Genomic DNA, 24,494 nt, shown 5'->3' on the forward strand with positions numbered 1-24,494 from the left:
TGCAGCAGGTAACTTAACATTTCTTTAAAAAAAAGTAGTGCAGGAGCCTCATTTAAAGCGACCAAAACAAAATGTTGTCATATGTTCACAATAAAACCAGCAGCAGCTAGTTTCACCTGCAGGCTCTGATGGAGAGCAAAACCTTTGTATTGTTAGTTAACATTTGGTGGTCCGAGCTATTTGTTTTAAACAAATTATGCTTTTGAAGAAGTGACGGGGACAAAATCAGCCATTTCAAAAAGTGGTAGGGACGTGTCCTCAGGGTCCCCGGTGGAAATGACACCGATGAGTCAGAGTATAGTTGGAGTTAAAATCTGGTTTGGACAGCTTCAAAGGCCTCTTTCAGCTGGTGACTGAAAGCTTTGTTTTTTTGCTTTTATGCTTTATCCTTTGTGGGAGTGTAGATTCCACCAGTGATGAAAGAGTAAACGCTAGCACACCCTCTTCACCTCTGTATTTATTGATTTGTTAAAAAAGGGTTGACATTTCGGTCACAAAGACCTTTCTCAAGTCTCAAGTCTCTACTCTTTTTTCCCCTGGAATTAGATTATTTGGGGGGGATTTACTTCCCTGCATAACAACAAGAGATAGATCAAGTGCCGGCGTGGATCCTTACCGTTCATCCTGCAGTGCTGTCCGCTGCCCCATGGCTCTGTGCTGAAGAGCTGGACTCTGTTTAGCTGAGCTGGCTCCAGACGGAGGACCTTTGTATTCTACAACACATTTTGATATTACAGCAATCAGTGAGAATAAATTCAGTTCATCATTCGGTTTTCTTTAGCGAACTGAAGAAAGCTTATAAGTATTATAATCAGACTTGGAAATCCTTCTAGATGAACTCCCCCTTTTTCAAATTTAGTATACCTCAATTTAGATCTAAATTATTAATGCTGGTACTAAAATATTCATATCTTCTTATTATGTGCATGGTTGATTGCTTTGATTGTCTGGCTGAAAATACCCCTTTGCAGATAATAAAGTTTAAAATCATATTGAACCAAAATGATCACGAGACAAACAGACTGCTTTAATAACCGTGGGCACTCACCATCCTCGGGAACCACAGTGAGGGTGACAACATTGCCTGCTTCTTTGATCAGCTGGACAATGTCGTTGTGAGAGAGCTCGATGATGGAGCGCCCGTTGACCGCCGAGATACGATCTCCGACGTGCAGCAGGCCGCAGCGGTCGGTGGGACTGCCCTCGATGATTCGGCCAATTTTGTGTGGGATAACTGAAAGAGCAGTTATGAGGAGAAATGAACATTTGAGAACCAGATGTGGTGAAAACCTTGAAATACATCCAGAAAGTCAACATAATGCTGGAGTATGTAGTCCAGCAAAAGTGCTGGGTTCTGACTGAACGCAAATCTGTTTCTCACTCAAATAAGTCTCTGTCTTATTGTCTTTGATGTGTATATACTGCGGCATTTTCTTGATTATTTTATGAAAATTAGGTTATTGTGAACTCCAACATAGAAGGAAGCCATTTTTAACCATTTGAGTTGGAGAACCATGTCCCACTCACAAGGTGGCAGATCCCCAAAGCCTTGTCCACAAGTCCATTTAAATGTTATCCTGGTATCTGTTTGTCAATTTGAGACATGCCATCATAAATTAAAGATGGCGGAGGAAAGATGACAGGCACCAAGTACCTCCTGAATAACTGTTAAAATCTCTGATTCTCAGAAAACCAGACAAGTAAAACATATATTGTTCAAGTAAACATTCATTTTTGTGACTGAAAATATATCTGTCCACTCCAGCGGACAGCAAATAATAAAAAAGTCCTCTAATTTTATCTATATATACAGAATATACCCTCTGGTGTATAATGTCAACTGGAGTGTATTGATGTATTTTTAGGCCCTGAATAACAGATGTACAAGAAAAATAATAATAAAATCTGGCTAGAAGTATTTCTAACATCTCTTATTTGGTTGAAAATATTGTTTGGTTTTCTGAGAATAAAGGATTAAAGAGTTATTCCTGAATCACTTCTTGCATTGATTCATTTAGGTAACTTCTTTAACATAACATATATTGTAAAAAAACAAAAACAAACATTGATTTAATAATTCATGCATGAAAGGGTTAAGAGACCACAGCCTCACCTCCGTACGGCGGTTTACTCTTGGAGGTGAGGATGACGAAGCCGAAGCCCTCGGTGTCTTTGCGGTGGAGCGTGATGTCAAAAGACTCGTGGTCCAGAGCGCTGGGCATCGGCAGGCGAGGTAGCTTTGGGGAACCGTTCACCAGCACTGGAGCCATTTCCTGAGCCTCTTCATCTGTTGCTTCTGAAACGAATACAGGTACACATATTCAAGTCTGTGTTTGTGTGCGTGGGTGTGTGCATTCCTGGAGTTGTTTTTTTTTTGTTGACGGCACAGTCTGGAGTTTCTGTGTGTTCAGGTGCGAGAAAAATGTGTCCGAAAGTAATGAAGCCGTGTTTTGGAAGTGGATACTATAAACAGTCACAGTCACAGTGGAGCAGCATTATGTGTGTGCAGATGTTGACATTCTGTGCAATATATTCAGGCATTATATCCGAGAGAGATGCTACAAGGTGATTGTGTCTTATATAATGTGATATGACATATTTTAACTAGAGATTGGACAAATAAATGTTTTGCAGTGTATTCCCTGACTCGTGCTCTTTATGTCATTTACCGGTTGTCTATTTTTAACCATCAAGCTACTGTCGTCTCTGTCAAAACACATGTTGCACCACTTCCTGTTTTTAAGAGCAGTTTTCTCTCGAAAGCCCCATTAGACATTTAGTTTTCATGATCTAGACAGCTCCATAAATCACTGAAAAAGAGTCTGACTACTTCTCAAGTAGATGCAGATAAAACATCTAAACTGTGTGAGGTGTTGTTCTGATTGTTACTCACCTCTGTAGATGACCTTCCTGCGTACGGTCAACATAACTTGACCATTACGGGCGGCGTTGGTCATCAGATCCAGCACCTGCTTGTGCGAACGACCTTTCACCATCACACCATCGATGCCGATGAGCTCATCTCCCGCCCTCAGACGCCCGTCCTTCTCAGCGGCCCCACTGGGCACAATGGCCCCGATGTACACCTGGGGAAAGACATTCTGATAGAGGGTTAGTATAATAGAGAGATAACCTTCTGATAATTATTAAAGCTTGTAATTCCTTCATTTTAGAGTACAACACTGGCTTCTTTCTTTCTAGTAGACGTACAAGAGTTTTAGAAATACTTACTGGCTGTTGAGGACCTTCTCCTCCAAGGACACGGAAACCAAAACCTGTTTCTATGTCTCTCTTCAGAAAAACGTCAATGTCTTTGGTGTGCGGCTCTGTGGATGAATAATACTCTTTCACTATTGAGCGAGGGGTCAAGGTTTCAAGCAAAGACGAGGTTAAAAACAACTCCTGAGAACAAATTATGATGCGCTAGTCCACACTTACGTCTGCTCTCCAGCAGAGCTTTGGACTTCAGGTACAGCTCTGTGACGTCTCGTTTGGGGGAGTCGATGGAGCGCAGGGTGCTCGTGTTGGAGTGGTAAGGCAGGGCCTGGGGGGCTGAGTCTGCGACGGTGTCCAAAGTCTCCGTACTGGCCGTCATTTCCTGTCTCTGGAATTGAAATACATGGACCGTCAGCACCACATATTTTACAATTAGAGCGGCAGCTATTAGTCAATTAATGGAGTAGCTGATGGGAAGACAATTAATCGCCATCTGTTTGATAACCTGATCACTTGTTCTAGTCATTTCTCAAGCAAGCAAGCAAACATTTTCTGGTTCTGGTTTCTTAATTGTGAGGATTTGCTGCCGTTGTTGGTCATGTAGGAGAGTAAATGAAGAGTCTTTCAGTTTTGGGACAAAAAAAGCAATTTGATTTGGGCTCAAGGAAATTGTGATAAGCATGTATATGTAATATATATATATGTAATTCTTTGACATTTTAAAGACTCATCAAACAACCGATAAAGTTTGAAAATAATCACAAGTTGAAACCCCATTTACATTACAATTAAAATTTCAATGTTAGATTTACATGAGATCAAACATCCTTTGGTATTCACCTATGAAGGACATATTTTATTGATAGTCTCTACAGCTCATTATCCCAGACAAGTGGCTGAGCATCTAATTGTGATAAATTACCTAAAGCACTAAAGGTCACTTCACTGTCTCTCTCTCTTTTTTTTTAACTTCACATGCCTCTGATTATTTTGAAAGGCTAAATGATGGGACTTAAAAGTAATATCACATCTGTGGGAGAAAAACTACAGATCTCCCCGTGGCTGCGACGAGCCCATTCAGGCAGAAAGGGCAACTTCTTTATCTAAGACTGTATTGTATTAATAATACCACCATATCTAAAGAGGCTCATCCATGCTTCATTACCATTGCAATCCCCTGACAATAGCCCTAAGAATACGAATACTGAAAGGAAGTAATTAAGACCGTTTTTCAGCGCAAACAAAAGGAGGCGCCCAGAAACATAATCAATATTCAAATTTATTGCTATCATTTAATTCGATGCAACAGCGGCTTACTGGTTAAGCTGAAGGACAAAAAGCTTTGAAATTAAATTGCGGGATAAGTCCCAGCGGGGAAACAATAGTGAGGAAATAGGAAAAGATATGTTTTCACTCACAGGCTTCAGACTCTTCACAGGGGATGTTTGACCTATGGAAAAGACATGGAGAGACAACAGGACTGTGGTGAGAAATGCAGATAGATCTGGTGCAAAAAAAACACCACCATCACCGGAGCCACTAGATGGCACTGCCTCTCTGAGTGTGAGACGGCAGCAGGGAGCACAAAAATAAACCAGTGAGCTGCTCTAAACTCAAGAGGTGTACTCACTAAGAAGAATGCTCCATTAGGGAATATACATCCGTGTGCGATTAAAGATACATGGGGAGTATAAAGGTAGTACATGTGCTGGAGTGCTGACTACATGGAAGCCCACTGCAGGGCTGGGAGAAGCGGGTGAGGGCATTAGAGATTCATGCATGTAATTCAATGACCGATAATTCTCTTCCCTATCTCGGTTCGCCGTACAGTACACCCACACGTTCCATCTCAAGCGCTCAGATTGTTCCCTACAGATCATCTCTTACGGCCCCCTCCTCCTTCCCTTGACTCAGCTCCCCGCATAAACTGGATTAACAAACACTCCTCTGGAGCCTGCAGCCCTGTGGGGCCGGACCAACACTTGGCTTGATGAGGGGTTAATGGAGCCTGATGTAGATGGGGAGACGCAGCAGCATTTTTTCCACTTCCCAATACAACAACACAGTCATAAATAAGGCAAGTTTACTGCGCGCACACACCTGAAGCACACCACTCTTTTCCTTCCATCCTTTCTCTAAGCTCTGCTCTTCTTCTGTTCAGTGGTGCCCGCTACACACTTTATCTGTCTCTCACACACACACACACATATAGGGATCCTCTTCCAAGCCAACGGTCATTGTCTAATGAGGGTTAAAGCTGGCATTAGCTCTCCAATTGGGCAGGATGGGTGAAGCTGAGCCCGGCTCTGCTTTGACTGTGGGGGTCATGCAGTGCATCAGCAGAGTAGGACGTGGTGATGGTGGCACAGCAGTGAGGGTGAGTAGCGTGGGTGCTTCGGAGAGTAAAAAGGAGCGTATGGGCGCGGCTAAAGGGAGGAGGCCCCTGGGGACCTTCCCTCTATAGACATTTAGCCATGGCTCTTTAAGGGGCCATGGATGTAGAGGCATGCAGGAATCGCCTGCGCTCTGCCGATGATCAAAGCCAATCCGGGGTGCATCGACTTACGCAGTGGATCCCTGGGGCGGCTGGAGATGATGTAGGAGACATTTGAAGGGTGCCTACCCTTCCTCCCTCCCTCTCTCCCTTTGAATCAAGCACATCCCCACACTTATGTAATTCCTGCTCTCAGACTTGTAACAGACTGCATTACGCCTCGATGAGAGTCATCATAAACAGAGGCGGGTTGACACTGGAGGAATGCTCGAGAAATGGCGCTCAGTCGGATCGAGGCTGATCATTGTGTGCAACAGGAGGTGCAGGTGGATCTATTCAGCTAAACAGGCAGCAGTCTCTGTTGTGGTGACCTTCTCCAGGCCACAGGCACAGTGGCATCACCCAGGCTTCTACAGAACAACAGTGTGCGGTCAGTCGATGCCCCCCCAACCAGCCATAACACCACCTCACCTCCTGTCAGTATCAGCACGCTGACCTCGCCTCCCATGGGCACTGTTGAATTTGTATTGACAGCAATGGCAAAATACGTCACATAGGAGAGGGGAATGAAAGCATGAGAATAAAGGATGGATAGAATGACATGGATATTCAGCCAATCAGTCTTCCAGATAAGTAGATATATACATAGTAGGGGTGGAAGATCTGGCCATTTTTAGATCGAGATCCATCCACAAACGACATAACCGCATTGATTAGCAGATCTGTGCTACATGAACTAACCAATAGAGCGATGTAGCCAACTACGTGACTATGCTGAGTGGACTAATTACTTCACGTGGCCTTTCTTTGGCAGTACATTGTAATAATGCACCTGAGTTGTAGAGACTTTTGAAAAACGTGGTATTTTGCTCAGGGTGGCGTCTTAAGTCCTGCGTCACAAAGAATGCTGCGTGCCTGATCGGCGTTCTCGTCAACTTTCATTGGGTGTCTCGTCCCTTGTTACTTGCTCCCGTGCGAAACACTGAATTATAATTTTAGTCCATACCTTGATCTTTTCGTAACCCCTAACCAGGTAGTTTTTCTAGCCTTAAACTAACAGAACTGCGACTGAAAACTGAAAGTACTCTTTTAAACACCTCCGAACAATAAATTCATTGTCCAAGCTAGAAAGTAAAAACCTCAGACCACACGCAGGACATGAACTCCATTCAAGCGGATGATAGTCAAAATCTATTCAACAAGTCTTATTATCACTTTCTATGCCCACTTGAAAAGCAGTGTGCACTCAAAACACAGGCTGAGACTGCAACAGAGCTGTCTGAAGCGCGCACCGCTACATTCTGCAAATCCACGCCCACCTGGGTGAAATACCAAGTAAGACCTAGTAAGACCTGTAAGTTCTCGCTGGCCACATGGTGAATACGAAGTATATTTAATGCAATCTTTTTTTATAATGGTGAAAACAAAGAAATCATTGGTTATTTCGCATCCGGCTGCAGTCTACAGGACATTTCAAAGTAGAGACAAAAAGATTGTGGATGATGATAGCGATTAAATAGATATTTGTTTTTGGCCAGATTGCCCACCTCTAATGCATAGATACAAGGACAGGCAGAAAAGAAAGACAGTTGGAGAGACAGACAAACACAGAGATCTGTTGTTCTTCAGTCTCTCACCTCCTCGCAGCACTAGCACGTTGACCTCGCTGCCCACCGGTAAGTCTTTGAGAATGTCTACCACTTGGGCGTGGCTGAGCGTTTGGACATTTTGTCTGTTGATCTCCTTGATGACGTCCCCTTTCTGCAGGCCGCGACACCACTGAGCATCCAAGATCATCTTCACCTTCTGGCCCAGCGGGCAGTCAGCGATGGCAAACCCGAATCCTCCAGGCCCCTTGACCAGAGGCACGCTCACCAGCTCTGGCTGCAGCATTGTGGTGGCCACCTCTCCCCGCTCCCCCTGCCTCCCGTTGGGCATGGCCGCCACGACGGGCCGGCCGCTTGCATCCATGGTGACGTAGTGGAGCTCCTGAGAGGAGCCGTGGAGGACGTCTCCCTTCACGAGCAGCGGCTGTCCGTTGATGAGGGGCACGGCAGTCACCACCTCTCCACCGTGCAGGGCCTGCTGGGGCTGGGTGGCCGGTGGGGGAGGAGGAGGTGGGAGAGGGTCGTCGCTGTCTAGATCCACATCCGGAGGGAGCGCGTAGCCACGGCAAAGAACCATGTCCACGTACTGGTTGATGGGAATGGACTGGAACATCTGCACCACCTCTGGATGGGTTTTCCCCAGCACAGACATCCCGTTGATCTCAACAATCACATCACCTAAAACAGAGGGAGAAGGGACAGTGACGAGGGGACTTTTCTCTGCTGGTATTTAATCAAGACATCACTTCTCTACATTTCTTTGGAAAGCACTTACTCCTTCCTTTGTCAGACAGATCTTTCCCCTAAAATGTCCCTTTCCTCTTCACTGCGCTCTCGTATTTTCATTTTGGCAGCTCCCTGTACCTGTTCCTCTTCCCTTTATCTTCAGTCTACCATTCAATCCTACTTTATTCCTGTTCCTCCTTCACTCGCTCCATGGTTGAACAGACCTGAACAGCCCTGTTTGCTACAACTACACTGCGGGGAGACGGGTGTGGATTTCTGTCACTTCGTACAATAGAAACCATCACACAGTCACACACACTCATGGAGCTCACAGCTGTTGGTTTATACAGACAGCCACAAGGCGATGGCAAGATCAGAGACTAAAAAACAGCAATGCTAGATGGCTTCACACCCACCATAATCAGACCGTCTGCTATAAAACTGTGCCCCTGACAGAGCTAGAGTTGTTGTTATTGCCTCATGAAGCTCAGGGGACAGTGTTAGGTTAAGTGAGCGCTACAGAGGTAAAATGAATACCTCCAGGTGCTTTGTTGGTGTAGCACAATGTGTACAAGTTGGCTGCTTAATATTTTTTCTGAAATATGGCAGAAATTAGCAGTTCTAAACTCACTGCTCTTCCTGCCAGCGAAATGAGATTTTCATCTGAACAGGAATACTGTCTATCTTGTCCACCTCTTAAAACAGAGCGTGTACATCTGCAGAGGTTTTCGCTCACCTGACGCCATTTTGTTGTCATGGGCAGCGGGGCCGTCGCTCAGCACGTTTTTCACCTGCAGGAACTCGTCGGTGCGGTCGCCTCCGATGATGGTGAATCCAAATCCCTGGGCGCTCTTCTTCAGCGCCGTGTGGTACATCTCACCCTTCAGTTGGCTGGGGTCTGCAGTGAAGCCAGACGCACCTCCCTTACCTGCAAACAAAGTGCACGTTAGAGCCAGTTTTGTTTTGTTTTTAAAGAATAAATGCCGCCTATGGAAGAAAGGGCAGCAAGGGGAATATAGCAGCAAATGGCTTGTGCTGCCCCAGCCAATTATTAGAATCCAGTGCAGTCGGCAGCAGGAGGACACTGCTGAGTGATAGCTCTCCACTCTAAGCAACAAAGAAACCAGCAGAATGTAAAAGAAACAAATGTAAAGACAGAAGTGTTTGTTGTTTGTAAAGACATGTCTTATTTAGATTAGATTAGATTAGATTACCCTTTATTGGTTTATAATAATAAAAGACAAAAGACACAGCAGCTGTGTACTTCTACCACACAGTAGTTGTTACCAGCTAGATAGGTTATACTTCTACTACTGCTTTTTACCGCCACAACTACCACTAATACTACTACTACCATTACTTTTACTAATGCTGTAGGTTATACTACTAATAGTGCTTTTAACACTAATAGCTACAGCTATAGGTACTACTACTGCTACTACTGTAGTAGTACCTATAGTACTAGTAATAAAAGATGTAGTACCAGCAACAGCAGTAGCACTATTGTAAGCTGTAGTAGTAGTGATAGTAGTATTTGTAGTAAAAGCTGTAGTAGTAGAAGTAATGGTTGCATTAGTAAAAGTTATAGTAGTAAAAGCTGTAGTAGTAGTAGTAGTAGTAAATTATGTAGTAGGTGCAACAGCAGTAGTACTAGCATAAGCTGTAGTAGTAGTGATAGTAGTATTAGCAGTAAATGTTATAGCAGTACAAGTAATGGTTGTAGTAGTAGATGTATTAGTAGTAAACGTAGTAGTAGCAGTAATAGTAGTAGTAGTAATATGAGTAGTAGTAGTAGTAGTAGCGGTGGTGGTGCTATTAGTAGTAAAAGTACTCGTAGTTGTATAACCTTTAGTATTTAAGTAACGGTAGAAGTAGTATCAGTAATAGTAAAAGCTGTTGTTGTGGTAAAAGTTGTTGTAGTAGAAGTAGCAGTAATAATACTAGCAGTAGTAAAGGATGTAGTAGTAGCAACATCAGTAGTAGTACTAGTGTAAGCCATAGTCGGAGTAGTGGTAGTGTAAGCTATTAGTAGTAAAAGCACTAGTAGTATAATCTTTATAGCTACCTCAATATCAATAAACAACAGAAAATACACACCAAGAATACTGCACAAGACCCTGCAGCAAAATATTAAAATCCAAATGATATTTAAAATATTCATAAATGTATTTAAGTTGTGTTTGTTTGTTCAGAACAAGACTATACATGAAGAGCGTTAAGACCAACAAATGTGAGTACCTGCTGGTTGGCGCTGCGCAGCGTATAGTGACTTATTATACATAAGGAAATCATGACAGTGTACATGTGAGCATACGTGTGGGCATGTGTGAAAAGAGTGGGTGGAGACGGGGGAGAGAAAGCCCGAGTGAATGACGAGCTTTGTCAAAACCTCCGAACAGAGCTCGACATCAAACACACAACACATTAATAATTTCATATCCGTCTTGAAAGAAAGCAAAATCCATCCATGTCGACATCGAGTGTCAATTATACGCATTATGTGCTGAGGATAAACATAGTCATTAGTCATTTCCAATTAACAGGCATGGTATAGTACATGCCTAAATCCGATAAACACCTCAACAGAGACCTTTTCATACCACCCTGCTGAGAAAGGAGCACAAACAGACGGGTAAATTAAAGAAAATGTTGGCTCAAGAATCTAATTTACTTGTTAACTGTTATGTGCTTCATCCTATTACAAAACTACACAGCAAAACTGTGATCGAACTCTTCAGACAGTGTCCAATTTAGCACATTGTCCTGTCTTATCCCCTCTACACTGCAGTTTGTCAGACTTTTTATAACTTGAGTAGGGAACAACTTAAGGTCAGTGGCAACATCAATATGGACCAGCGGCCTGGCTGTGGCATTCGCAATACGCCAGATAACCGACTGTCAGGGTCACACTGCATTAAGCTGAGCAGCTTCCCTATCTGGCATTACTGTGGTATCAGCACTTCAGATCATGGACACAGCCTGATGAGTTCTGGCCTGGACAGCGTTATAGCTTCGGCTCAAAAACGTGAAGCCAGCAGTGACAAATGATGCACATTCCAGCGCCTGTACTGAATACTGAAAGAATGTGATGTGGCTGTCTGTCTGCAGGATGCCAGAGATATCACTGTATGTACAGAAAATGGTTTGCAAGAGTTTCTTGATATTTAAAGCTGAATGAAATGAAGCAAAACAACCCACAAGAAAAATATGCAGTCAACAAGCTTATTTAATACGATTACTGGTTTCATGCATTTTAAACTAGAATTTGCGTCTCACGTTGGTACTGCATGCCTCCGTGCACCAGTCAAGTTGCTTCTCCTGAGCTATGGCGTCAAATAATGGCTTGAACATTATTTGCAAAATTTGAAGATATTCCCCTAATACCTTTCTGAGATATCTTCATCACGAGGATGGAACGCCATGAGGTCACAGAGACTTTCTGGTAAAAAATAACTTAAGGCGACTTCTCCTCCAAAACAGATTTTCACTGTCACCATACTAGTTAACGATGTGTGAGGGCCCAGACACACCAAACTGGCATCAACTAGAGGCGTCAGCTCAGGTCAGCTGTGTTTCTGCCAAAAAGTTAAACTTGAACACACCGCAAAGACCACAACCGACGGCAGCTAGCTTGTGGCTTGGTTGTGGAAGAAGGAAGAAACAAAAATAGGGAAAAACAGCACTATGCATGGATACTACAGTGACAGGCTCAATGGCCTTTCCTTTTCTATTCTCATGCACTGGTTTGCTTTGCTGAACAGCCACTGAGACTGATGTCTGTCACCGACAGGCTCAACATACTGCACTCAGTCTGCTGAAAACCTGCAGATTAGTGCCAACAGTGACGGACACGTCCCAAAAAACTAGGGCCACACACGCTCACCGACGGCCAACAGCAAACCATCGTCCTTGTAGGACAGGGCACTCAGACAACTGACTCAATTAGAGTTTGACAAACTGTTCACAAACAATATTGGAAGGATGGTGTATTCTATGTTTTTAATATTGACAACAAATTCCACAAAGAAACCAAAACAAACACTGCTTTAGTCTGTATTCCCGAGCCTATTCATTCCTGCTGAAGATGTAAATCTCTTAAAAAAAAGGTCATTGTTTTATTTATTAATGAGGAGGAGAAAAATCAGCTCACTGTAGCAAAATTGCTCTTAAAGGGGTAAACAGGGCATTTATTGGGGACTATTTTCAGCCACAATTGCTGCACTAATGAGTATTTATGCCAGCAGTACGGAATATATGGGATTCACTCAAAATACACTGTTTTCATGGTAACAAAGGAGCATGTCACCCAGTGCAACAGTGTGGCTTAGTCATGTGTTTTTAACAATTGAGGTCTATGCTCCCAGAGGAATAAGTGATATTAAGCTAGGGCTACACAGACAATACTTGTTAGTGAGATAAATGTGTTGTTGGTTTTGGTCTTTTCACAGCATTTGTTGAAAGTAAGAAAATTATAGAATATCAGGAGACTTATCCTTTAAGGTAAGTGGTTCAACATGGAGTAAAATGGCTTTATTTACACTTGCCACGTTTATGCGACTTTTGAGATCTGCAGCTAACATCTGATTTTACGAGATGGAAAACGACTGCTCTGTGTATGTAGCTCTAAAGCTGCATTCTACCTTCAACATGCACATTGTGGTGATTTAACAGAGACTTCCAATCACAATGTGCCCATTCCAATGTCTTCCTTTCAAGATCACAATAGCAGCAGGTTTCTAGTTTGGCTGGATAACAGCACCTGTACATTTTGCCTCTCATTTCCTTCAGTTTTAAAAAACACTATAACTTTCATGCGAGTGTGTGAGGAATTTAAATGCGGGCACCCTCCCCACTGTCAAACGGTTCAGCAGTCACAAACATCCACCGCAGACATGAACGGCTGTGAATGAGTGTAACTTATCACAGCCAGTGTGGACTCCAGATGTCCGCACTGTCGCATGGATCAAGCAAAGCTCATTTACATAATCACATTCAAATTGCTTGATAAACTCAACATGGGATGTTTCTTCTTCGGCTTCCCCCCACTGAGTGCTGAAATAACCATTCGGCTGCACGCTTGTGTGTGAAGGAACAGACAGATGTAACGGAGGGAGGAAATGAGTACGGCGTGTGCGAGCCCGTACTTGTGTGGGAGAGTCCAAGGAAGGTCTCGGTGCCAATGTTTGTGGGCAGACTTTGAAAGCCAGAGGCAGACAAAACCATCAGATCCATCAAACAGCCGTGCTTTTTGATTTCTCATGTGTGACTCAAATGCGTTGTGAATCAAAAGTGACATTATGCAGCATAATTGGGAAGACATCTTTCTCACTACATGAATGGAGAAACATCGGCTGCTGTTTACAAGAATGTACCTTTAAACAGCACAGTGTATAAACCGGTGTCACTGCGAGGCCAGGATGTGACTAACAAGGAAAGTACCGAGTGTGCAATGCGCTCAACCTATCGGAGCAGAGCAGACGGTGAACACGTGTGGACGCAAAGTCTGGTATGCTGGCTGGCTGACAGAAACCACAGCATTGTCTCTTCTGCAGGTTTAGCTGCATGGGCACTGAGGCAGTGGAGATGTCACGGAGAGGTGTAGGGACAGAATCCTTTTCCAAACAGAAGCGTATCGGACGCACTTCTTGGATACCCTCATTTCAAATGGGTAGAATGAGGAGATTTAATTTGCTTGTTGGAAAGGCAGTGGCGCCCCCTGTTTAGCTGATTGTGGTTACCTGTAATTAACAGCTAACACATTAAAGTGTGTTTACAGGTCTTGGGAGGTAAAAATGCTTTATTTCCCCCTCACATATTCATTAATACTCCCAAAGATGTTAAGTAAATCTGTTGCTGTGAAAATAATAATGATGCTACCCATTCAAAATGAGGGTATCCAGGAAGTGCATTTGATATGCTTAATAAAAAATCAGTTGATATTTTATAATTTACTGAACTATTTCACAGTATAGCGGTTCATTTATAGGGTAACCTTTCTATACTCATATAATGTGTTATTTTTTTTATTTTAGTAGATATTCCCATGACATAAACTCGCTGGGAATCCATCGTGGAAAACTGTTAAAATCTGAATTCTAGCCTGAGGTGTAACCGTTTCGTCACAGCATACCGTCTGACAGCTCACTCGGTTGTGTAATCTGTAATCAGGGGTGAGATGGCGGTTTCCTCAGTCCCCACACACCTGAGCAGAGAAATGTCTGATTATGCTTGGTCTTTCTGATGTGCTGTTCCACCAGCTGTTGCCACATGCACCGCTAAAAGCAGGCCTCCTCCCCTGCATTCCCTCTCCCACTTCCCTGAAACCCTGCCAGCGCCACGAGCCTGTCTGTTTCCACCGCTGCGGCACCGTAATCTATTATACATCCATTGTAATGAAAACATGCTTAATTCATAATGTTTATTGCGGGAGAAAAATGGCTTGTCAACCTAAAGAACAGACCATTACTGCAGCGCTGACAAAAACTTGTATTAAATGAGCGAACTGGGGGAAGAAAAGGCTCATTTGACAATCTATTATTGTTTGAGGCTACTTGAAGGTTGACACGTTCAGCTGACCTTGCATGAAATGATGACCGCTTTCTATTCCCAGAAAACATATTTATCACATCACACTGACTGAAGAAAAAAAAGGGTTGCCCTCTCTACAGAGCATAAGCCAAAGTAATTAAACCACAATTATATTTTAGACAATTAGCTGATGTTCATGTCCCAGGTGATTTACAGCGAGTACAGAAATAGAACAAGGAAACTTCACACGACTCAAATAAAGCCAAAACTACTCCTGTTGATATTGAATGTCATACATAATAGAAGCACTTGGTTAATTAATAAGAGGACACGAAAAGGAAGACGAAAGACGAAAGACTTTAGTCCAACTGGAATTTCTTGTGGTTTGTTGTTTTTACCCCCACACACACAATGACTGGAAGACAGAAGCTGGTGAGGGTAATTATAGTCATACATGTATTAGCATGTCTTATAAACCTGAGGGAGACTTTTAAAACCCACAAGACAGCAAGCAATATCTCATGATGTTTTTTTTACAGGTCACTGTCGCAGCAGTGTGGCAGTTGCAAGTTCCATGTGTGCAAAAATCTCATTCCATGTGTCCTTCACTTCAGTTCTTTGTGGTTTGGACGCGCTAGAACGAAACTATTTTTCTCTCCGAACAATCCAAACGGAGGACAGTGACAGGTCATATTCTGCAGTGCTGTTGTTACCTTGGGGAGGTGCTGCGGCGGCTTGTTGGACGGCAGCCGTCTCCTGGCTCAGCTTCTTCTTCGCCTCCAGGACGGGGTTCTCAAACTGGGTTTTCTGGTTGATGTGGCTGCAAAAAAAAAGGGGAAAAAAAGAAAAAGCAGCTCAGATTTGAGAGGAGAGACTTGAAAAACACACAATCACACAATTTTATATATATACTATGTACTATGCTAGCAGCAGTAAATGGTTACTCTGGTCATATGCTGCCCGCTATTGCTTTGGAGTAGGAATTTGACAGGTGGCCAGTTCTTTATATTGCATCTTTATTGATGTATTATTGTGTTCACCACTAATTTTGAAGCTGTTAAAGGTGGTTTACAGTAACTAAGTGGGGGGAACTTACTAAGTAACTTGTAAATTTCCAATTAGAGATCACACAAGTTTTATCTTAAGCTATAATATTACACTGCATGTATTTCTTGACCATATTTTGTATGAGAAAACTAAATCTGTAAATATAGTGGAGTAAACAGCACAATATTTGCCTCTGAATTGTAGTGGAGTAGAAGTACAAAGTGGCATAAAATGGAAATACTCAAGTACCTCCAAATTGTACTTAAAGGGGCACTATGTAGTTTTGGAGAAGAAATTCAAACTTGGAATTTTAATATTTACAATATTAATGAGGTAATAATACAAACTCATTTCCATAGCTGAATAAACAAGCTGTTCTCAGAGGAAAATAAGGTCCCCAGAACACTGTTTGAAGCTAGAAAGGTGGCAGGGTCCACCACATATAAACAATGAAAGTGTGTTCTTCAAGGTCAGTTTGTTTATTTAGTTTGTTCAGGCATAAAATAATAACTGTCAATGAAGATCTTTCTCTTCTTATTACAATTTCTTCCTCTTCCTCTCAAAGTACAGTACTTGAGGTAAACGTACGTAGTTATACACCACTGTACACACACAGACACACATACAAACCTCTAACGTATTGAGCTTACTGCACCATTTTTCTGCGATTAATTATGTATGCACCTTCCCTATAAAGGAACCATGATTTTCTAATAGAGGGATGCTATAGTGGCGCCATTATAAATACATTCATAAACACAGCACACGTACAGTAAAGGCTGACTCGCCTCCTCTTCATGTGGGGAAACTACTATGGCTTTTAGCAATTTAATATTGTAGGAAATGAACCTCCCGACTGCCAGCAACATCCTGTTCCTCTACAACAAGGTAAACAGCCTGTTGTCCCCCTGGCATGAAACCCCAGCCATTGTTTCACAGTCATCATTTCAAGCTGGCAGCTACAAGTTCCATCTATATGCCACTGACTCTCCTTGTCCAAACAGTGCGGGTTTCTCTCTCGTGTCACATCTACCTAGGAGGGATCCTTCAGCGGTCTGAGCAATAAAACAACGCGAGCGTTCCCATTTTCTTTTCATCACAACAGATTGCTAGCTCTCCTACCTGCCCCCACTCTATCCTCACTCGATGCATTCTAGTTAGAAATCTCCCCCCGCTCCTCCCTACTGCTGTTACAACGGCCGTGTGTCACTGATTTCCTGCTGGGCTCGCGCGCACAAAAGCACATTGTGCAGAAATATACAAACAATATGGAGAGACATACTGTAGATACAAGCTCACATTCTATACACACACGCTTATTACACAAACACTGGCAGGGCACTGTGAGAGCACAATCAGCGTTGTGTTCACATACAGGTCACTGCCATGTTACCCGCAGAGTTTCATTTTACCACACACTGATAAACAATGGGAAAATCCTGATCAGAATCTTCAACTGTTCTCCTGAGCAAAGTGAGCCGTGTGCTACACCCATTTGTTTATTTTTAGACTGTATTGATTCATGCCGGTCCACTGCTAATGTACACTAAGCAGTGTAATATGCACTCGTGCGCCGATCCCTCCGGTGAAATGCGCTTGTGTTATATGTGCATCTGCGGGTAAACAAGTGTGATAAAAACAGTTTGCACTGGCATTGGCAGCTGGAGTGCTTGGGAAATTGCACATATCAATAAATCAATAAAACTTACTCCACGTAGTATGTGCCGTACTGTGGATCATCAATTTCCTCCCAGCCGTAAGGTAACTCTGCAAGAAAAGAAAGTGCCAATGTGTTGGGGAAGGATGCAAATAGGGAAGCACGCATGCAGATAACAGAATGGGAGACAGAAGCGGAAGAGCAGGCACAATATTTAGTAGACAATCATGTGGGAGTTGTAACTCATTCAACATGGTGCCGAGGTACAGCAGCAGTTACTAGTGTATTTTTCCCCCTGACTGGGATGTTTAGCATAAGAAAGTAGCCATGAAAATAGGTTACAATAATTTAGTGAACATTTCTGTGGTTTCAACAAGCAGGGCCGGCTGGAATGGCTGATGCACGTCACGCCCTGATGAACATATCAGACAGAGGGAGAGAATAAAAGAGAGAGAGAGAGAAAAGAGCTCTTCACGCAAGAGAGGGCTTTGGAGTTGCTTTTCAGAAGCAACACACCAACTAGCTTTCTGTCCGCCTGTAAAAATCCATTAAAACCCGGCTCCAAGGGTCCCACTCTTTCAGCCGTGGCCGCTCTTCGCCTTTGCTTGCACTTAAGCCTACATTAGCATCCTGGGGATACAAAGACAAGTCTGGAATTCCTCAAAGTATACCCCAGCTCTGTTGTGAGTCCTGAAAAATGAGGCCACGTGACTGCGATGCCTCAGGTTACTCTTAGGTGACGTGTCATTTCAAAGAGAAGTCACACGGTTGTATTCCACCCCGGTTGGTTATTTAATTAAACGTGCGGAAGCGTGTGAAGTGATGGATCATGTAATGTGGAGCATATAGAGCAGAGGTATGGCCTTATGTAAATGCATGTGCAGTAGTTAATGGAATTGGCTGTATGCTTGAGCAGAGCCGCTGAGTGGTGAAGTCTACATACCTCCATCCTCACACTTCTCAGGGGGCTTCGCCTTCTTTGCCAAGCGGGGGTCCAACCACGTGGTCGTCTTGGTATTGTGACTGCGGAGCACAAAGGGGAGCCAGTAAATATCAACAATAAAGACCTGTGCCAGCAGAAAAACCGCTGCCGAGGCACAAGCGGCCAACAAAAAGGATGAGCCACAGCCATATTCTTACTGTGTTGTATGCCCTCTTGCACAAGGGTTACCGGAGTCGTCAACAAACATCTTATCCATTGGGCTACATTCAGCTGTCACTTTTACCGTGTTCATGGTTAGGTGGCCTTTTCAGAGGGGAGAAAAAAACCCTCTGAATGTGAAACACGACAAACTCGTTTATCCTCAAATGTGTTAAACAACTGGGGTGTGTAATCAGGAGGAAAATCACAATGGTCTTCTGATATCTTCAGAGACAAGTGGCTCAGAGCCAAATATGAATAAAGCACACAGGCTTGCACGCGCACACACATGCACCCATGCATGCGCGCACACACACACACACACACACACACATACAGGCCTCCGAGAGAGGTTTGTTAACTTGGCTGTTTTAAAATCAAAGTATTGATCGGCTTAGATAGAGAGCTTGACATGTCCTTATGTTAGATAAAGAAACAACAGTGGGAGGAATACATTGGAGTATTTATACCTTCCTGAAGCTCTCGGTTTTATTAAGTGCGGGGCCTCCAATCATTTGAACGCCTATCAGTCGGGTTTGATGGATCATTATGTGTATATCTTATCCAATAGACTCTTTCCTTCCCTTCTATGCGAATGTGTTTTGTTGTCGAGCCTCCATTTTCTGAATCATTTAGTGATGAGAAATGATGTGACTTGCAGATCACAAACCCATCATTACACATTCAGGATCAAACCTAACCCTACTGTCGGGATGATTAGATACTGGCAGAAACATTTATACGTGCTGAATTATGCATTAAAAGAAGACAGCAGTAAATACAACGCTGCGTGACATCAGATATACAAACAACACTTTCATTTTTAACATCACATCTCGCAACATACCTCACTGCAGTTGTAAACTGACATATTTAACAACAAGAACAACTCTCAAGTCGTCAGTTGCCCCAAATTTCCACTGTCATCATCCAGCATACAGCCTGTACTACACCTGATCGGGCTAATATCATATTTACCTCTAGCTTCTTTTCACTGCTACATCTCTATTATTCTATATATTTTAACCAACTAGTTTCACTCAAACAGGAGTAATTTACATTTATTGGGGACTATTTTTGTTATATTTTTCACCCAAATGTTGTGGCTCATTGATTTTTATTAGATTTTGGCAACGGGCTCACAAGCTCCGGCCACACAAATACACTCTAATACATCAATCGGCAATATATATCCTGCCTTCCTGAAGGTTAAAATGTTCAGTCGAAGGCGTTTATTCAGCTCTGTGGAGGATGCAGTTTGTGTTGTTATATTTAAACAATATTACATGAGAGGGGGAGCTTTAACATCATTTGTGGCACAACCAAATCTGCTTTACTCATACCAACACATGCGTGCACTCTCATTCCTACAGAAACGCTTGCAGAACTATTATCAACATCATCCTCTGTCTGACAGTTGAGTTATTTTACCTTACTGATGTAATTAAGTTATGTCACATAAATAACGTTGTGTACAAAACACAAGTTGTTCGTGACAGGAGTTACATAAGTAATGTCGTTTTTTAAAGCCAAACCACAATGTTTTTCTTGCCTAAACTTAAACAGCGACAGCATGACGCCTGTCGCTGTTACGCATCAACAGTGAAGATGTTTTGCGTAATGTGATATCTGTTGTTTTTGGGAATCACTGGCAATTGACCTATTCTGTTGTTTAGATATGAGGATGTGTTGTAATGTTACCCTCCGTGCTATCATTCTTTTCAGGCCCAACATTATTCTCTGGGTCTAAAACCAAGCTGCCTCTTTTTATTCTCCTTTTCTTTTCTGGCATTCAAATTTATGTGCAGGTTGTGGCAGAGCAATGAAATTCACTCCAACAGCTAATAGTCAGCTTACATCAGTACATTTTTACAGGTCATGCTCAGGTCATGTGGCGCCCGTAGTGTACTTCTTATGTTTTAATGTTATTGATTATTAAAAAAAATATATGTTTTGCTGTTTTTAAGGAAGTATTGGTGAGTATTTTGGTTCAAAGAAATGTAATTATCATTGCTTAAATTAAGGATGAACATGATTTTTGCTGGCCTCCCCCCTGAGAGGCCGAGCCTCAGAGAGCTTTCCCCTTTTACCTCCCTCACAGGCAGCACGTTCCAATTGTTCTGAACAGTTAAAAACCCCAAAATTAATAATAATATAAGACAGGGAAAACCTGCAAATCCTCAGATTTTAAGACGATGTAACATGCAAACGTTTGCATTTCTATTTGATAAATCACATAAAATGAGTCAATTGCTCAGAAAAAAATGTCAGTTGAAGCCCATTAATTAGCTGTCTGACTAATTCTTTCCACACTAAATGGTCACATGACTTGTGGGGTTGTGTCCTTTACTTACTCTATGAAGTAGACCATGCCGGTCTCAGTGTAAGCCATCTCCCAGTTAAGGGGCAGAGGCTCCAGGCTGTCATCGCGAGGGAGAGAGCTCCACGTGCGGAAGTCCATGGTGCTGCTGGACTGGGTGTAGCTGGGCACCGCTTTCCTCCAGTCTGCCCCCTCTTTGAGCTCTGCAAAGAGAGGGATGGAGATAGAAAGACAGAGGGATGAGAGGTCAAAGGGGGGAAAAAACAGGGAGTAAACAGAGCAGACAAAGTTGAAGGTTAGGCTGCAGGATCACCTCTGCCTTTCCTGTTCTCGCCTGCTGCAGGGGACTGGAGGGAGAGCTGATGTCACTCACAAGATTTGCATGCGAGCGAATGTGCTTGTGTTCGCCAAAGGGCTGTTTTTCATTTGCATGTGCACACAGTGTTAATGCTTATGCCAACGTGTATGTGTACATTCCCTGTGGGTTGCAATGATGGAGGCAGGGATTCACTTTAGAAAGGGCTATTCGAGCCCCAAGGCGGCTTCTGAATGATAATACTTTACTACATATATTATATTACGTTTGCAGACACTCCCCTTTAATGAGAAACTGCTCTACAATGAACATGAAACGTACAACAAAGACCCTCCTAATTCACTTAGCACTTCATGCCTTCCCTCAGAAGATGGTTATAAAAGGATGAAACAGAAGTGCTATTCATCCTATTCTTTTTATACAGAGCTAACCTCCTCACAACAAAGGATGACGCTAGAAGATGTTAGACACACTACAAAGAAGCATTTCTGGGGGCTGCATCACCTAAATATCATGCAATCTGAATTTTAGATTGAATCGACAACAACACAGCCCCTCAGCAGCACCAACATGTTAGTTATTTGCATCATCTTAAAACACACTTTCTTCTTTCGTCTCGCTGATCAAAAACACACTTGCGCTTCATTTTTAAAAGGCAAACACACAGAGAAGAGGCACATGTGTTTGAAGGTGCTGAAGCAGCCTGAGGGCAGAGCCTGGAGGGAAAGCTGAGGTCCTCGGGTTAACAGAAGGGTGAAGGCCCACTTGACGATATGAGTCAGATGGGTTATAGACGGACTGCGAAGGAGCAGGAAGGGAAGGGCGGTGTGTGATAAGACAGCCTAAGCAAAGATGGAAGGAAAGCTGCAGTCAAGAGTTCAGAGACTTAGAGCTCACATTTTCCATTAACCTTTTTTTTTTTTTCCATTCGACCATAACTCTGCCCATCTATGGCCGGACTGAGACTTCTCCGCCACAGCTGTGGGCTATGAGCAGAGCAGTCATTTGTGACTGGTTCCTCTCCATAAAAAGAGCTCCTGGATGTCTGGGCATCATTTTGTGTTTGATTTCAATATGACAGAGCGGTTGGGTAAACAGACTTTGGATTTCTGTGAATCCTTTGTACAGCTGAGCAAGCAGTGTTTGAGCCGTGACTGTCAAAACAATGTTTCATTCAGTAAAAATGAAAAAAAAAAAAAATTACCATTTTCAGCCTGGACATGCCTCTGTGTTAACCCCGATTCTCCTACTATAAAAACCCAGGTATGGTGCTCAGGATGTGACCTATTTCTGTTGCAGGGCTGCTCTCCTTGTGAGCATTAAGGACAGATTTTCTCCTCAGAGAGCCGAGGAGTTGTCTTGATTGATCACGTACACAGTCTCCTGCTTTCTGGATGAGGCTTTCTCAAGGTGACCTGTGGCACAGTTTATTATCAGGTAACAGTATTGCTAGCGGGGAATTTGTCAGCAGTGCAGCCAGCTCATTTGAATATTTGTGTGTAAACTGTCACTTTGGAGACGGCATGTCAGCCTTGTTAGGCAATAAATGTGGCTCAGCAGCAGATGGTATTAAATGGTTTGTTCACACACTTTTGTGGTATCGAGGCATGCAGATATGTTTCGTTTTTTTTGCTCGGGTTTTGAGATATAACTGTTGACAGCGAGGTCAATAGATTATCCTCAGAAGAGATACGGCTAATGAGTACATTCATTACAATTATGTGTGATGACGATTAAGCCTCTGGGGGCAACTGCAAATGTTTCAGGGCTTCTGGTAGCCAGCTGATTCTAGATAACGGTTAATGGATATCCAGGCCAAGAGTTTTTTCCTTTTCTGTATGCTGGTCAATGAACACAGTCCAATTAGCAACTTTGATAGCAACATTAATACAGTGTTTTTAGGTGTTTTGCCAACATTTCGGCTAATCTTTATTAATAGGTATCTGCATTTTAAAGTGGCTCTGTGTCCTTCGCGAAGAAATCCACAGTCCAGCAGCAAAATAACTTCAACAAATCGTCCTCAGGCTTGTATAGGCAACTGAGAGAGACGGGGAAGGTCTCATTTTTCACGTCACGTTACAATCGGCTCACATATGGCCAATAAATAAATAAATTTCAACAAATTGTTACACAGAGCCCCTTAAAAAAAGCTAAATAAATGCTAAAACATTGTGAGTTTTAAGATGTTTTCCACCTCCTTCGCTCTCAACACAGACTGTTCACCTGCCTGCAACCAAATCCTGCTCAAACGTGATTGGTCAATACTACTCGGACTGCAAACAGATACCAAAATCCCTTAATATGTCCATAGAGATTACTTTCATTATAGTCTTATCTGTTAATTATTCGCTCACTATTTAATGCAAGAGCAAGCATCAAATCCTAAGAAGAAGTTGGAACCAACAAATGGTTGGCACTTCTGCTTGGAAATGAAAAGCAATTGAGTAATTTTTCAAATTGTCGCCAATTAATTTTCTGTCGATCGATTTACGCCTCTAATCCAGAATCATTAGTTTCTGTAGATGTTGCTGTTGATTTTTTTAATGCTGTGACCTAAAGGTCTTTATGGGACTGCTTGGTAACAGTTACTGAGACCTGATCTGCAACCCAAATCAGGCCTGGTCCTATCATATTCAATCTACTTGGGTCAGAGATGCTCCACTGCCACATGTACGTGTGTCAACTTATCTAAAATATGAGTGAAGCCAATATCCAAAAGACAAACATGAGAAAACGGTTGAAGCTGTTGTTTTTCTCTCTTTTTGGGCCAACGGTTTCTGGATTGGATCTAAGTTGCCAGGGATTGAAAAGGGTTAGTTTCTTTGTTCGGAAATTAATTCATGCAGTATCAGGCGGGTTTTCCGTGGCTTTCTCTGAGATCAGGTCCAAAATTTTGGATCCCTTCAACTGATGGCACTACAAACAAAATACCACACAACTCCCTTGGATTGAGGTTGTGGCATAAATCTCACAAACACAGATAGATATTCAAAAACCTGGACTAATAAAAAACAAAACTTTTTGCATTCCTTGATATCAGTGGTACAGTCAGTTTCAGTAATTTTATAACACGGGCCAACAGTTTTTGCAGGTCATATATTTTCAGTCCCACGAAACAGTATATTAAAATAGGGTTTTAAAGAGATTGAACACTGGTAAAAATTTGTTGCGGAACAAATCTCCTCCACCATTTGATCTGGTTGTGTTAAATACAACAACCTTGACTGACAAATGAATGAGAAGCGGATGGGATGAGAGCAGCTCAGGAGGATGTAGTCAAACAATCTTTTAATGCCGTTTTATGTGGCAGATTGAGGTGTTCACGGTGCTGTACTGTCTTCGAACACCCACTGGGCCCATAAAACTGTACACCATCTGCAACAAGCCAAAGTCTTTATGTCTTAAAAGAGAACCAGATGGTAACATCAGAATCTGTGTTATT

At 42.7% G+C, this 24,494-nt stretch overlaps 1 protein-coding gene across 1 annotated transcript in view; it reads right to left on the reverse strand.

Annotated features, from left to right (window-relative positions):
* magi3b (membrane associated guanylate kinase, WW and PDZ domain containing 3b) overlaps positions 1-24,494 on the reverse strand; it is a 147,037-nt gene that overhangs the window by 8,047 nt on the left and 114,496 nt on the right. The window contains exons 5-18 of the mRNA XM_073468390.1: positions 20,771-20,939; positions 18,219-18,298; positions 17,328-17,385; positions 15,285-15,391; positions 8,780-8,971; positions 7,348-7,995; positions 6,182-6,223; positions 4,635-4,666; positions 3,439-3,604; positions 3,232-3,326; positions 2,894-3,101; positions 2,114-2,296; positions 1,049-1,234; positions 617-713 (exon numbers count right to left, since the gene is read on the reverse strand). Coding sequence (XP_073324491.1) covers positions 617-713; positions 1,049-1,234; positions 2,114-2,296; positions 2,894-3,101; positions 3,232-3,326; positions 3,439-3,604; positions 4,635-4,666; positions 6,182-6,223; positions 7,348-7,995; positions 8,780-8,971; positions 15,285-15,391; positions 17,328-17,385; positions 18,219-18,298; positions 20,771-20,939 — 2,263 coding nt within the window. The remainder of the gene's footprint in view (positions 1-616; positions 714-1,048; positions 1,235-2,113; positions 2,297-2,893; positions 3,102-3,231; positions 3,327-3,438; positions 3,605-4,634; positions 4,667-6,181; positions 6,224-7,347; positions 7,996-8,779; positions 8,972-15,284; positions 15,392-17,327; positions 17,386-18,218; positions 18,299-20,770; positions 20,940-24,494) is intronic.

Source organism: Pagrus major, chromosome 6 (genome assembly GCF_040436345.1).
Source record: "Pagrus major chromosome 6, Pma_NU_1.0".
Taxonomy (NCBI): domain Eukaryota; kingdom Metazoa; phylum Chordata; class Actinopteri; order Spariformes; family Sparidae; genus Pagrus; species Pagrus major.